The 14,827-nt window shown below is 40.3% G+C and overlaps 2 protein-coding genes across 3 annotated transcripts in view; one reads left to right on the plus strand and one right to left on the minus strand.

Moving 5' to 3' along the window:
* Positions 1-9,116, minus strand: part of LOC311149693 (F-box only protein 6-like) — a 26,339-nt gene extending 17,223 nt beyond the window's left edge. The window contains exons 1-3 of the mRNA XM_084186901.1: positions 8,812-9,116; positions 1,504-1,765; positions 1,297-1,402 (exon numbers count right to left, since the gene is read on the minus strand). Coding sequence (XP_084043027.1) covers positions 1,297-1,402; positions 1,504-1,756 — 359 coding nt within the window. The 5' untranslated portion in view covers positions 1,757-1,765; positions 8,812-9,116. The remainder of the gene's footprint in view (positions 1-1,296; positions 1,403-1,503; positions 1,766-8,811) is intronic.
* On the plus strand, positions 8,386-14,712 carry thap3 (THAP domain containing, apoptosis associated protein 3). Of its 2 annotated transcripts, none has more exons than XM_084186903.1 (4): positions 8,386-8,476; positions 9,797-9,980; positions 10,190-10,321; positions 14,367-14,712. In XM_084186903.1, the coding sequence occupies exons 1-4, from the start codon at positions 8,469-8,471 to the stop codon at positions 14,628-14,630; spliced, it is 588 nt and encodes a 195-aa protein (XP_084043029.1). In that variant the 5' UTR covers positions 8,386-8,468; the 3' UTR covers positions 14,631-14,712. The 2 variants fall into 2 exon arrangements, with proteins under 2 accessions (XP_084043029.1, XP_084043028.1); XM_084186902.1 differs by lacking the exon at positions 8,386-8,476 and adding an exon at positions 9,527-9,681 and having other exon boundaries at positions 9,785-9,980.
* The last annotated feature ends 115 nt before the right edge of the window (positions 14,713-14,827 follow it).

Here is a 14,827-nt window from a genome sequence, read left to right on the forward strand (position 1 = left end):
TTCAAACACAGATTCAACCACAAAGACCAGGGAGGTATTCCAATGCCTCACAAATAAGGGGACCTATTGGTAGATGGGTAAAAATAAAATAAAAACAGACACTGAATGTCCCTTTGAGCATGGTGAAGTTATTAATTACATACACTTTGGATGGTGTATCAATACACTGAGTCACTACAAAGATAAAGGCGTCCTTCATAACTCAGCTGCCGGAGAGGAACTCAGGGATTTCACCATGAGGTCAATGGTGACTTTAAAACAGTTACAGAGTTTAATGGCTGTAATAGGAGAAAACTGAGGATGGATCAACAACATTGTAGCTACTCCACAATACTAACCTAATTGACAGAGAGAAAAGAAGGAAGCCTGTACAGAATACAAATATTCCAAAACATGCATCCTGTTTGCAACAAGGCACTAAAGTAATACTGCAAAAAATGTGGCAAAGCTATTAACTTTTTATTCTGAATACAAAGTGTTATGTTTGGGGCAAATCCAATACAACACATTACTGAGTACCACTCTCCATATTTTCAAGCATGGTGGTGGCTGCATCATGTTATGGGTATGCTTGTAATCATTAAAGACTGGGGAATTTTTCAGAATAAAAAAGAAAGAAACGGAATGGAGCTAAGCAAACCTGGTTCGGTCTGCTTTCCACCAGACACTGGGAGATGAATTCACCTTTCAGCAGGACAATAACCTAAAATACAAGGCCAAATCTACACTGGAGTTGCTTACCAAGAAGACAGTGAATCTTCCGGAGTGGCCGAGTTACAGTTTTGACTCGAATCTGCTTGAAAATCTATGGCAAGACTTGAACATGGTTGTCTAGCAATGATCAACAAACAATTTGACAGAGCTTGAAGAAAATAATAATGGGCAAATATTTTACAATCCAGGTGTGCAAAGGTCTTAGAGACTTACCCAGAAAGATTCACAGCTGTAATCACAGCCAAAGGTGATTCTAACATGTATAGACTCAGGGGTGTGAATACTTATGTAAATTAGATATTTCTGTATTTCATTTTCAATACATTTGCAAAAATGTATAAAAACAAGTTTTCACTTTGTCATTATGGGGTATTGTGTGTAGATGGGTGAGAGAGAAAAAATATTTAATCCATCTTGAATTCAGGCTGTAAAACAACAATATGTGCAATAAGTCAAGGGGTAAGAATACTTTCTGAAGGCACTGTAAGGTCCTTGGACGTTAATGAGTATCAAAGTGGGGCCAAGTAAAGGCCCTCTCACTGTAATTGTAATATGGTAAAGTAATATACTCAATATACTCACTCGTAAGAAGTCACAAAGTATTTTAGGTCTGTATCATTAGGGCCCACTGACCCGATGTTCCATTGATCCCCTCCATTCTTCATAATATGCCAGCCATTTAATTTATCTGGAGAAAAAGCAGGATTTGAATTATTGGTTCTGGAGTTAACGACAGGACCACCACACCAATGTAGAGAATTTAGACATTTCTCTGGTCTCGACTCTTACCCTCTGCTCTGGGATTTTTGATAAGATTATGTCTCTTCTTACACAAGAAGTAAAACAAACACCAGTCTTCAGGTAGTTTAGTGGAATCCCATGTCTGGTATCCCTCTCTTCGGCACTTCTCTCTCCAAAGAGAATCACTGTCCACTACTTCTTTCCACTCATGACACACCAGTCGACACACACACACCACCTGGTGCGGATGTACATTCAAGAGTATCTCCTCCAGGACTTCCAGAGGGAGCACAGGTAGCATGCCTGTGAACTGAACAAGAGAATATATGTTTTTGTTGACATGGGAGACTTTAGACAAATTATGTACAAACTAGTTTAGGTAGTCAGAAGTACAGGTTTGGGGTCAATTCCAATTTAATTTGAAATTCTAATTCAATTATTGAATTCAATTAAAATGTCAACAATCTTTCAAGTTATGGAATTGGAATTAAACTGTTTGGAATTAGACCATTTGTAAAACATTAAACCTCAGGAATTGACTTGAAATTCAGTATTTAAAAATGTCCCAGTTAATGGAATAAATGCACAAAGTATCAAACATTGACTGCAAGATTTCTTTTAAATCATTTCAACTTGTATTTCTATATTTCCAGTATAGCTAGGCTGTCTGAACAGTGACACGATCAGCCTGAAAGCCTAAGGGAATTGAATTAGAATGGGACGTTTTGGAGTCGTTGGGGATAATATTGAATTGGGAATACAATTATTGGAACTTACAGGGAGAGAGAATTGAATTTGTGCATTAACCCCAACCCTGCAGGCCTAGATGTAGGGTAAGTGTACCTATTAAGCCCACGTAACCATTAAGCCCACTTCCATCTTTGGAATCAAATAACAAAACAAACAAAAAACATTTTCTACTACTTAAAGGGAAACTCCACTCAAACTATTTTTTTTGTTCACTGTTAATACAGTCCCAAAATGTTTTGCATGTCAGCAGTCAAGTTTTCAAGATATTGGACTTTCAAGAAGCAAAGTGTCACTGGCCACATCATCATAATGATGCAAATGCATCGTGAAAAAAATACCAAAAGATTTGTTTTTGAGTGGATCTTTCCTTTAATGTTTCAACCAGTTCATGTAGTTGCTGTCTCCATTCCAGTTTTTATTCTAAGCCAATTAGATGTTTTATTATTGTTATTGACAGTTGTGTACGTTCCTACTAGCAGCCAATTTTAAAGCTTAAAAAAAGATGACTGATAAACAAATTGTTCTGATATTTGTTGTACCTCCTCAGATAAGTGATCATACTTCATGTAAAATTAAGACAATGTGTTGATATATGCACATAATAGCATACTACATGTCACAGTCAATACAGTTGCAACATAACTTGGTGAACCACAACAATATAATAGATCAAGCACTCACAGCTCACATTTTGTAATGCATTTAGTCTTATTTTACTGTTAAATTAACCTTGCATTGTTATACATGGATGCTTTTTTTGTAAATTTGACATTATCTCAGGTGGTCTTAACACTAGAAAAGCCGGACCTTGAGGGACCCCCCCTGTAAACCAATGCACAGTCATTTTAACTCAAACAGTCTAATAAACACATTCCGGAAGTTTACATACATTTAGGTTGGAGTCATTAAAACTCGTTTTTCAACCACTCCACAAATGTCTTGTTAACAAACTATAGTTTTGGCAAGTCGGTTAGGACATCTACTTTGTGCATGACACAAGTAATTTTACCAACAATTGTTTACAGACAGATTATTTCACTGTATCACAATTTCAGTGGGTCAGAAGTTTACATACACCAAGTTGACTGTGCCTTTAAACAGCTTGGAAAATTCCAGAAAATGATGTCATGGCTTTAGAAGCTTCTGATAGGCTAATTGACATCATTTGAGTCAATTGGAGGTGTACCTGTGGATGCATTTCAAGGCCTCCCTTCAAACTCAGTGCCTCTTTGCTTGACATCATGGGAAAATCAAAAGAAATCAGCCAAGACCTCAGAAGAAAATGGTAGACCTCCACAAGTCTGGTTCATCCTTGGGAGCAATTTCCAAACGCCTAAAGGTACCACGTTCATCTGTACAAACAATAGTACGCAAGTATAAACACCATAGGACCACGCAGCTGTCATACCGCTCAGGAAGGAGACGTGTTCTGTCTCCTAGAGATGAATGTACTTTGGTGCGAAAAGTGCAAATCAATCCCAGAACAACAGCAAAGGACCTTGTGAAGATGCTGGAGGAAACAGGTACAAAAGTATCTATATCCACAGTAAAACGAGTCCGATAATCGACATAACCTGAAAGGCCGCTCAGCAAGGAAGAAGCCACTGCTCCAAAACCGCCATAAAAAAGCCAGACTACGGTTTGCAATTGCACATGGGGACAAAGATCGTACTTTTTGGAGAAATGTCCTCTGGTCTGATGAAACAAAAATAGAACTGTTTGGCCATAATGACCATCGTTATGTTTGGAGGAAAAAGGGGGCGCTTGCAAGCCGAAGAACACCATCCCATCCTCGAAGCACGGGGGTGGCAGCATCATGCTGTGGGGGTGCTTTGCTGCAGGAGGGACTGGTGCACTTCACAAAATAGATGGCAGGAAGAAAAATTATGTGGATATATTGAAGCAACATCTCAAGACATCAGTCAGGAAGTTAAAGCTTGGTCGCAAATGGGTCTTCCAAATGGACAAATGACCCCAAGCATACTTCCAAAGTTGTGGCAAAATGGCTTAAGGACAACAAAGTCAAGGTATTGGAGTGGCCATCACAAAGCCCTGACCTCAATCCTATAGAAAATTTGTGGGCAGAACTGAAAAAGCATGTGCGAGCAAGGAGGCCTACAAACCTGACTCAGTTACACCAGTTCTGTCAGGAGGAATGTGCCAAAATTCACCCAATTTATTGTGGGAAGCTTGGGGAAGGCTACCAGAAACGTTTGACCCAAGTTAAACTATTTAAAGGCAATGCTACCAAATACTAATTGAGTGTATGTAAACTTCTGATCCACTGCGAATGTTATGAAAGAAATAAAAGCTGAAATAAATCATTCTCTCTACTATTATTATGACATTTCACATTCTTAAAATAAAGTGGTGATCCTAACTGACCTAAGACAGGGAATTTTTACTAGGATTAAATGTTAGGAATTGTGAAAAACTGAGTTTAAATGTATTTGGCTAAGGTGTATGTAAACTTCCGACTTCAACTGTATATGCTATCGGAAAAATAAGCCTTTGGTTGTGTTTATGGAGGTCTTGGGTAACATTATAATACGAAAAAATAATTATTTCAAAGAACACAATAGCATTTCATTCGTTTATGTTACTGTAGGCTATCTGTTGCCGCGTGCTCATGTGTGGAGCGCATTGAACTGTGGATATTCTTGAAAAAAACTGCTTATAACACAAATTCTGATTGTGATATAGAAATTCTTACAACATACGTAGGTTAAATAGGACGGACGGGTATTTAACTTTAAAAATGGCAGAGATAATTGAATTTTTAATTCATATACAGTGAGGGAAAAAAGTATTTGATCCCCTCTCAATCAGAAAGATTTCTGGCTCCAAGGTGTCTTTTACACAGGTAACGAGCTGAGATTAGGAGCACACTCTTAAAGGCAGTGCTCTTAATCTCAGCTTGTTACCTGTATAAAAGACACCCGTCCACAGAAGCAATCAATCAATCAGATTCCAAACTCTCCACCATGGTCAAGACCAAAGAGCTCTCCAAGGATGTCAGGGACAAGATTGTAGACCTACACAAGGCTGGAATGGGCTACAAGACCATTGCCAAGCAGCTTGGTGAGAAGGTGACAACAGCTGGTGCAATTATTCGCAAATGGAAGAAACACAAAATAACTGTCAATCTCCCTCGGCCTGGGGCTCCATGCAAGATCTCACCTCGTGGAGTTGCAATGATCATGAGAACGGTGAGGAATCAGCTCAGAACTACACGGGAGGATCTTGTCAATGATCTCAAGGCAGCTGGGACCATAGTCACCAAGAAAACAATTGGTAACACACTACGCCGTGAAGGACTGAAATCCTGCAGCGCACGCAAGGTCCCCTTGCTTCGTCCCGCAATGAGCCATTGTTTACGGATGTCTCGTTGTGGAAGCTTCCGTAGCCTGGTGCCCTTGATCGACCAAACCTAAACTATTCGGTTTCACCCAAATAAAGTTTCCCTTCAGAGGCATATCCAATATCTCTCTGAACAATAGTTATGATTTGTTGGGTTGAATGTTTCACTCGCTATCAAATAAGCATTTAAAACCAGTTTTTATCCAGGTTCTCCCATTTTCTGCCTGTAGAAGTGAGAGCGTGGTAGCTTACTCTCATGTGGCTGTGGTTTAGGCAGCCCACAGGCGGAATATGGGAGACCCTGGACAAAAATGTGTTTTAAACGCTTATTTGATTGCAAACAACACATTCAACCTAATGAATTGTAAGTATTGTTCCTAGAGATATTGGATACGCCTCTGTTGACAGGAAACATTATTTTGGTGAAAGTGAATAGTTTAGTTTTGGATGATCAAGGACGCCAGGGGTGTATTCATTATGCCGATTCTGTTGCAAAATGTTTTGCAACAGAAACCGTTTACTCCAAACTCTGTTGAGTTCTGTTTTGTTCTTTAAAAAAAATAAGTTTTACCCCTTTTCCCCCCCAATTTCGTGATATCCAATTGGTAGTTACAGTCTTGTCCCATCGCTGCAACTCCCGTACAGACTCGGGAGAGGTGAAGGTCGAGAGCCATGCGTCCCCCGAAACACGACCTTGCCAAGCTGCACTGCTTCTTGACACACCGCTCGCTTAACCCGGAAGCCAGCCGCACCAATGTGTCGGAGGAAACACCGTACAAAAAGAACAAAACAAAACTGGTGACCGAAGTCAGCGTGCATGCGCCCGGCCCGCCACAAGGAGTCGCTAGAGCGTGATGGGACAAGGTCATCCCGGCCAGCCAAACCCTCCCCTAACTCAGACGATGCTGGGCCAATTATGCGCCACCTCATGGGTCTCGTGGTTGTGGCCGGCTGCGACACAGCCCGGGATCGAACCATGAGACCGCTGCGCCACTCGGGAGGCTCTGTTTTGTTCTTAAACAGAAGTTGTGGTTCAGTCGTGTCTCGCTTCAAAAAAAATAAGCGGCTGGAAGAAGTTCGAAGGAACCCTGCAGACTTCATTCTACTTTAGTGCATGGAAGAATAAATAATTTATAGATGTGCAGCTTGTGCCAAACAAACACTGCAGACTATTCTGATTGGAATGGCAATACGTGGAAACCATACAATTAAAATTAACTACAACTTCCGTTTAAGAACCCAACAGCTTTTACTTCATGCTGAAGAGCATTTGTTTCTGTTGCAAAACGTTTAGCAACAGACGGAACGTTTTGCAAAAGACTAAATGTTTTGCAACAGAATCAGAATAATTAGCCTCTCGTTCACCATAGGGGACTTATTGGAGCTGTCATTTGTGACAGACTTACAAAAGTGTGCTTCAAACAATGTACATATGTGATTGCTAGGCCCAAAAATAAGATTATTTCTTGATACCTTTGAAACGAGGTCTAGTTGCAGCCGCAACCGGACTAGATTGTGAACGACTCTTGGAGGAATGACTTGACTGTAACAAGGGAGAGAAGCACATATCGTTTGCGAACTGCAGCAGCCCCCCGAAAGTATGTTCTCGAGTTCGAGTTTGTTGAGCAGAGGCAGGCTAGGTAGGTTTTGGTTGTAAAAAGCTGTGTCCATCGATATCGATAACATTCAATAATCAATTAATTACATTAATTATTGCACCATGAGATCAATTATCAGTTCTAAACATGTATTATTCTTCTCTATGCTGCATGATTTATTTTCCGGTGGTCGGAGCACCGCTCTGGAGGGCTGAGCAGGAGAAGCATGTAGCGATCCTGCTGAAGGATTTATTGCTGCGGCCAGCAGGTCAAACAAACTACTAAAATGAACGAGTCACTCAGAAAAATGTATCATGAAAAGAGTCGTTCAAAAAGAACAAATCGTTTGCGAACTGCAAATCACTTCTATACAGGCCTACTCTAATCCATTCATTAACACTAACTACCTTTAGCGCCTATTGACGATAGAAGTCAGATTTGAAAATTCCTAATAAGACACTGAGCACAAAACATCCACTGAATTATTCAAATAATTGTCGCTGAGGACAATTATTTTCCATCAACATTTTATATTAATCCAATGTACATTTACATCTTAGTCATTTAGCAGACACTCTTATCCAGAGCGACTTACAGTTAGTGAGTGCATACATTTAAAAATAAATAAAAATTCATACTGGCCCCCCTGGGAATCGAACCCACAACCCTGGCGTTGCAAACGCCATGCTCTACCAACTGAGCTACACCGGACCAATGTCTACCATTTTTTTGGATGACGTCGTCGCTGCTGGCGCTACTCCTTGTGTGCATGGAAAGTTGGGCTGTGTAAATCAGATGCAACCCGGATATAGACGGTCCATGAATCGGCGTATGCCGATATTTGGATAGTATGACGAGATACCTACAGTATGTCTCCACCCTAACAATGTTGAGCGGAACGGCGGGCTGTCAACCTCCCGCCTATTCATTTCTTTGAATTGGTGGATACATCTCGTTATTGTAATTATATATGATGAGGGGTGTTGACGTCAACCGCCTGTATTCAATGGAGAGAGATGCTATGCTAGCCTCATTTCATGAATTAGAGACTCCAATAGAAAGTGTTTTTTCTCAAAGTTGCTGGGATGTCACGTGTCCTTCTTATATCAATACACTCATAACAACGTAAGCTGTTCGAAACTTCTATTTGATCAAATAAACCTCACGTAGCAAATAATCCCTTACATTTTTTGTTGACCAAATTTGACACTCATTGATTTAGCGAAAGAAACGAAACAACGCTACCGGGTGAGAAGACAGATTTTTGGCCAGTTATCACTCGCTTCGCCTCTTCCTCTCTGACGTATGCGAAGGTGGGTCGTTTATGTTGAAAACAACAGTCGGACATCTTGGACAGTCTCCAGTTATTTTATATCTCAGTAACGTAATGAAAGACTGACGCCTTGTCACAAAAAAAAATACGGTCGCCTGCAACTATTTAAAAAAAATCATTTGCGAAATTATTTGATGTGATATAAAAGTAGAGGGCTTTATGTTGCTAGAGCCGTACCGCAACTGATAATTGATTCACGTTTAGATGGAGTATTTGGCTGTCAGTGTCAGAGCCAATTCGCCTCTAAGGTCCTTTGAATATATAAGGATTAACGTTAGGCTCCTTTCGTCCATTATTGTGCTAGGGTTTACTTACGTTTTCCTGGACCAAACTTGATTCCGAATCGTTGATTCCGAAAAATTGACCAATTTTTGTTCTCCTCTTCAAACCGAAAAAGTGGTGTACAACTAACGGGCTCCTGTGTTTAGAGGCCCGTCAAACGAAATACGGAAATGAAACGTTAGCACACAATTAGTACCACTTCTGTTTTACACTAGGAGGCACGAACAGGACAACACGAGAAATAACACAGCGTTTAGTTGCCTATATAGTTGTTGAGTCATTCTAGCGCAAAAGCCCCAAAGTTCACAACAAATGCTGTCACCTGTGCTTGACGTACTGGCAGAGGCGGGCCTAGTAAAATGGGTGCGTTCCAGAGCAACGGCAACTTGATTGTAATCGATGCGCACTTTGGATTCTGTGCTCTCTAATCTGAAATAGTATTGTTTAATCAATCTATCACCGTTTTTTTTAAACCTTTGGTCTTGGAGACACACTCATTTAATCAATACATTCTCCAAACAGAGATGGCCTATGAGGGTCTGAGGTTGCCAGAGTACGAGATGGGACGAACGCACCTTGGATATTACGAGATATGATCAGAGACGGAAGAGGACGCGAAACATCCCACTCCCTCATTTTTCCTGGTTCATATACAGTAGACTAGACCACAGTTTACATCGCATAGCCACCCCTGAAATAGACCGGAACCATTTTTTTCAATGTTAAACGGCCAGAGTACATCTTCATTTATCCACCATATTTGGTATGATGACTCTTTTGATATTCTGAGGGGCGACGACCGTCGACCGCCATCTTAGTTCGGGGCAATATCATGCCGAAAAGTTGTTCTGCATATAACTGTACCAATAGGTACTGCAAAAATACAGAGATTACTTTTCACAGGTTAGTTATATTGTTTGATTAAAACGCAATGCAATTACCATATATATTTTTTGTGTGTGTTGATTTCACTCAATTCACTGTATACCATATCTAATTTCTACAGATTTCCTTTCAGCAAACCAACTGTATTTGGACAATGGTTGGATAACATATGCCGAGATGACTTTTATCCAAAGAAACACATGGTCATCTGCTCACTTCATTTTACTACGGATTGTTTCAGCGGTTTAGGCAACCGCAGAAACCTGCTGTGGAATGCTGTACCCACCCTCTTTACATTTCCACCACCAAATTCTAAGGTAGGCCTACTCATTTCACCAGCATCTTTTGGATTCTTACGTTTTACAAACATTTTAGGTATCTTATGAATGTGCATTTTCCTAACTTTTGTGTGTGTGCATGTAACAGAACTTGCCTTCTGTCATCAAAAATCATGTTGTTTTCTAACTGGCTTATAACATTTGATTTGATTATTGGCTATTAACTAGCGGTTTTATTTTATTATTAGAAAAGAAAGTCAGGAAAAAGGCTCAAAATGCTTCCAAAGTGTGTCAGTGTGTCCCTAGAAAAAATGGAAACACAGAATGACCTGGACCCAGAAGAGAGACGACTACCCAAATCTGCAGAGAGCAAAAAGAAAGTGAGCCTTTACCTAGCTGAGAATTCTCAACTACGCACAATACAATGGAGTTGAGTGGCAAAGAGATTCCAACTCCCACTGACAACTCTGTAAGGACAAGCACAGGTACACAGTAAGCGTTAAATAATTGATATTTATAAAAGTAACGAGTAGGGATGGGCATGGTAGGGATGGGAGGGTATTCATTTGAGAGAGAAAAATATAGCCTAGGCCTATTTTAACAATGAAAAGGCTTTGTCTAAAATGAAAGAAAATGATCTATGTGACATTGCTACATTGCCTACAAGGACAGATCATTACATGGCCTAAGCACGTTTCACATGTGAAACTTGTTATTGTCTGTGATGCTACAGTCAGAGGCTCCATGTGTAGCAAGTGAAGTGAGAGATTAAAAATATTTTTTAATTCGACAAATTACGGCTAGCCTACTTTGCTGACACTGACAAACATATCAATAAAAACAATGTTGTCCATATCATAGGCCTACAAGAAAGGGACACCAACCTGGTCTCAGAGCATTTCATATTATTCTGTACTTAAATCCAAGACACTCAATTTAGTATGATATGTTACGTTTCGTATGGTATGTATTCATTTGTGGATGTCCATCACCCATTTCGTGTGATATGTTGGGAATTACAATTCGTATTATATGTTACGAATTTGCCGATGCTCTCCACTGGTGCCAATAAAATATGCTATACTGTTTTTCGCTCAATTAAATTTAGAATTTTGATAACTAAAAGACAGATCATTGCCTTCTCTTTACAGGAATAGCCATTTGTTTTCCAAACTATGTAACTATGTTTTCCCGCAATTGTATTTTTAAATATTGCGACATGTCTGGTTGGGCTTCTACTTTTCACTGACAGTCGCAACTCAACAATAATCTGCCCATATTGCGCACGCTGCCTTTCCTTCTGACTGTAGGCAATGCGATTTAAAACAATCCACAATTATTATTTTCAGCTTCCAGGATTATCATGCTGAAACATGAGGTGATGGCGGCGGATGATGTGCATTCAAATTGCCAACGATAAAATGCAATTGTGTTTGTTGTCCGTAGTTTATGCCTTCCAATACCATAAATCCACCGCCACCATGGGGCACTCTGTTCACAACGTTGACATCAGCAAACCACTTGCCCACACAACGCCATACACGCTGTCTGCCATCTGCCCGGTACAGTTGAAACCGGGATTCATCCGTGAAGAGCACAATTATCCAGCGTGCCAGTGGCCATCGAAGGTGAGCATTTGCCCACTGAAATCGGATAAGACGCCGAACTGCAGTCAGGTCAACACCCTAGTGAGGACGACGAGCACGCAGATGAGCTTCTGACAGTTTGTGCGGAAATTCTTCGGTTGTGCTTATGCAAATCCAGTTTCATCAGCTGTCCGGGTGGCTGGTCTCAGACGATCCCGCAGGTGAAGAAGCCAGATGTGGAGGTCCTGGGCTTCCGTGGTAACACGTGGTCTACAGTTGTGAGGCCGGTTGGACATGCAGTGCATTCGGAAAGTATTCAGACCCCTTGACTTTTCCTACATTTTATTACGTTACCGTCTTATTCTAAAATTGATTAAAAATAAAAAATAATCCCCCTCAATCTACACACAATACCCCATAATGACAAAGCAAAAACAGGTTGTATTAAAAAGAAAAATCTGAAAAATCACATTTACATAAGTATTCAGACCCTTTACTCAATACTTTGTTGAAGCACCTTTGGCAGTGATTACAGCCTTGAGTCTTCTTGGGTATGACGCTACAAGCTTGGCACACCTGTATTTGGGTAGTTTCTCCCATTCTTCTCTGCAGATACTCTCGAGCTCTGTCAGATTGGATGGGGAGTGTCGCTGCACAGCTATTTTCAGGTCTCTCCAGAGATGTTCGATCGGGTTCAAGTTCGGCTGAGCCACTCAAAGACATTCAGAGACTTGTCCCAAAGCCACTCCTGCGTTGTCCTGTTGGAAGGTGAACCTTCGCCCCAGTCTGAGGTCCTGAGCGCTCTGGAGCAGGTTTTCATCAAGGATCTCTCTGTACTTTGCTACATTAATCTTTCCCTCGATCCTGACTAGTCTCCCAGTCCCTGGCGCTGAAAATCATCCCCACAGCATGACGCTGCCACCACCATGCTTCACTGTAGGGATGGTGCCAAGTTTCCTCCAGACGTGACCCTTGGCATTCAGGCCAAAGAGTTCAATCTCGGTTTCATCAGACCAGAGAATCTTGTTTCTCATGGTCTGAGACCTTTAGGTGTCTTTTGGCAAACTCCAAACAGGCTGTCAAGTGCCTTTTACTGAGGAGTGGCTTCCGTCTGGCCACTCTACATTTTAGTCATTTAGCACTCTCTTATCCAGAGCGACTTACATGAGCAATTAGGGTTAAGACCTTTCGATTACTGGCACAACGCTCTTAACCACTAAGATACCTGCCGCCCCAGCCAAGTAGCCAAGAGTGTGCAAAGCTGTCATGTAGGCAAAGGGTGGCTATTTGAATAATCTGAAATATAAAATATATTTTGATTGGTTTAACACTTTGTTGGTTACTGCATGATTCCATATGTGTTATTTCATAGTTTTGATGTCTTCACTATTATTATACAATGTAAAAAGTAAAAATAAAGAAAAACCCTTGAATGAGTATGTGTGTCCAAACTTTTGACTGGTAGTGTATGTAAATAAGGTATCTGTTTATTTTTAATACATTTGCAAAAATGTCTAAAAACCTGTTTTCGCTATGTCATTATGGGGTATTTTGTGTAGATTAATGAGGACTTTTTTTAGTTAATACATTTTAGAATAAGGCTGTAACGTAACAAAATGTGGAAAAGGTTAAGGGGTCTTAATACTTTCCGAATGCACTGTACTGCCAAATTCTCTAAAACGACGGAGGCGGCTTATGGTACAGAAATAAACATTCAATTATCTGGCAACACTCCCTCAATTTGAGACATCTGTGGTATTGTGTTGTGTGACAAAACTGCACATTTTAGAGTGGCCTTTTATTGTCCCCAGCACAAGGTGTGCCTGTGTAATGATCATGCTGTTTAATCAGCTTCTTGATATGCCACACCTGTCAGGTGGATGGATTATCTTGGCAAAGGAGAAATGCTCACTAACAGGGATGTAAACAAATATAATAATTTTATTTCAGCTCATGGGACCAACCCTTTACATGTTGCGTTTTATGTTTTTGTTCAGTGTTTTTGTTCAAAGCTAGCGAATTTGAGCAATATTAGCATTGACATGAAATCAGTCAAAACACATCAAAACAAGATGTATCAACTATGGAATCAACAAGAACAAGATTAAACGAGCTGAAACGAGCCACTTACGATTCTTGCTAGCAATCTGGCCATGCAGAATCACAACAACACACTGACTTCTGCCCCATGGAAGCGCACACATCGTTTTAGTTAAGTTGTTAGCTAACACATCAATAGACATGCATTTACTAATATCTACATTTGTTTTTGACACGTTTATTCTATTACAGACACCTTAATGCATACTTTTAAATTATATTGTTAGCTTAACATAAATATAAAAACATAACAGTTTCCATCTAGTATATTTTTATAGTACTAATGTTACTGTCCCCAATACAACAACAAAAATACTTAAATACATGTAACATTTAATTGAAATACTGTAGAATTCCATTCATTCCTATGGAGGACTGCTCATACTGGGGAGTGCCAATATGGCCGACTGGTGGTTTCAAAGCCTCTAAATGGCCAAGTGTCAGCAATCCAGGGTTTATACACATCATTGGCCAAAACTCATTGCCACTCAACTCCATTGAGATGTGATATTATGTATATCTTGAAGTTGAGAATTCTCAGCTAGCCTTTACCCTGCGCAGTCAGTCATCTAATGCTCAACTTCTATGTGAGTCTTGTGCAACATTGTATTCTGTATGGTTTGAGACTGAGCCATAGGGTTGTTACTGACATTTATGCAATATCACATTGAATCTAAATACCTGAAATTATTTTATTTATCAGTCATAACTGATTTTCTTGTGTGCCCTATTTATTTAGCATGTTGCCATCTTCGATCACAGTTACTCGCTGTCCGACCCATGTGCAGCGAAGGCCCGACTATTCAAAGCCTTGGATGCCAACAAATGGCTCAACAGAAGGTTACAAATGAAGAGACAGCTGATCAACAAGATGAGGTTTAAATTGAAGGCAGCACGCGCCGAGTTGTCGAGTCTACGCAGCAGGCGGAATCTGGCCAGGGCTGCTGGTAAAGGATCTATATGGCCCAGTGTACAGAGCAGAGCTGTGAATGATATCAGCTGACACATTGATTGACATTGGTTTTATTGGAAAGCTATTTTGTATTGGAACACAAGGAGTTAAATGAATTTGCTGATCCTCTTCTGAAAACATAGTTTTTTTCAAATTTCATCTTGGTCAATGAGTGTAAAATATTCATTTTGGAAAGCGTTGCAGCCCGATCCATCTTGCTGCCATGTGCAAAACCATTCTTTGGATAA

The sequence above is a fragment of the Coregonus lavaretus genome (assembly GCF_964263955.1).
Source record: "Coregonus lavaretus genome assembly, chromosome: 22".
Taxonomy (NCBI): Eukaryota; Metazoa; Chordata; class Actinopteri; order Salmoniformes; family Salmonidae; genus Coregonus; species Coregonus lavaretus.

Bases quoted from the DNA above. Each gene is read 5' to 3' on its own strand.
- thap3 (XM_084186902.1), top strand. From the start codon at position 9,611: ATGCCGAAAAGTTGTTCTGCATATAACTGTACCAATAGGTACTGCAAA. The intron at 9,682-9,784 runs GTTAGTTATATT...TAATTTCTACAG, and splicing joins ACAGAGATTACTTTTCACAG to ATTTCCTTTCAGCAAACCAA. The intron at 10,322-14,366 runs GTGAGCCTTTAC...CTATTTATTTAG, and splicing joins CTGCAGAGAGCAAAAAGAAA to CATGTTGCCATCTTCGATCA.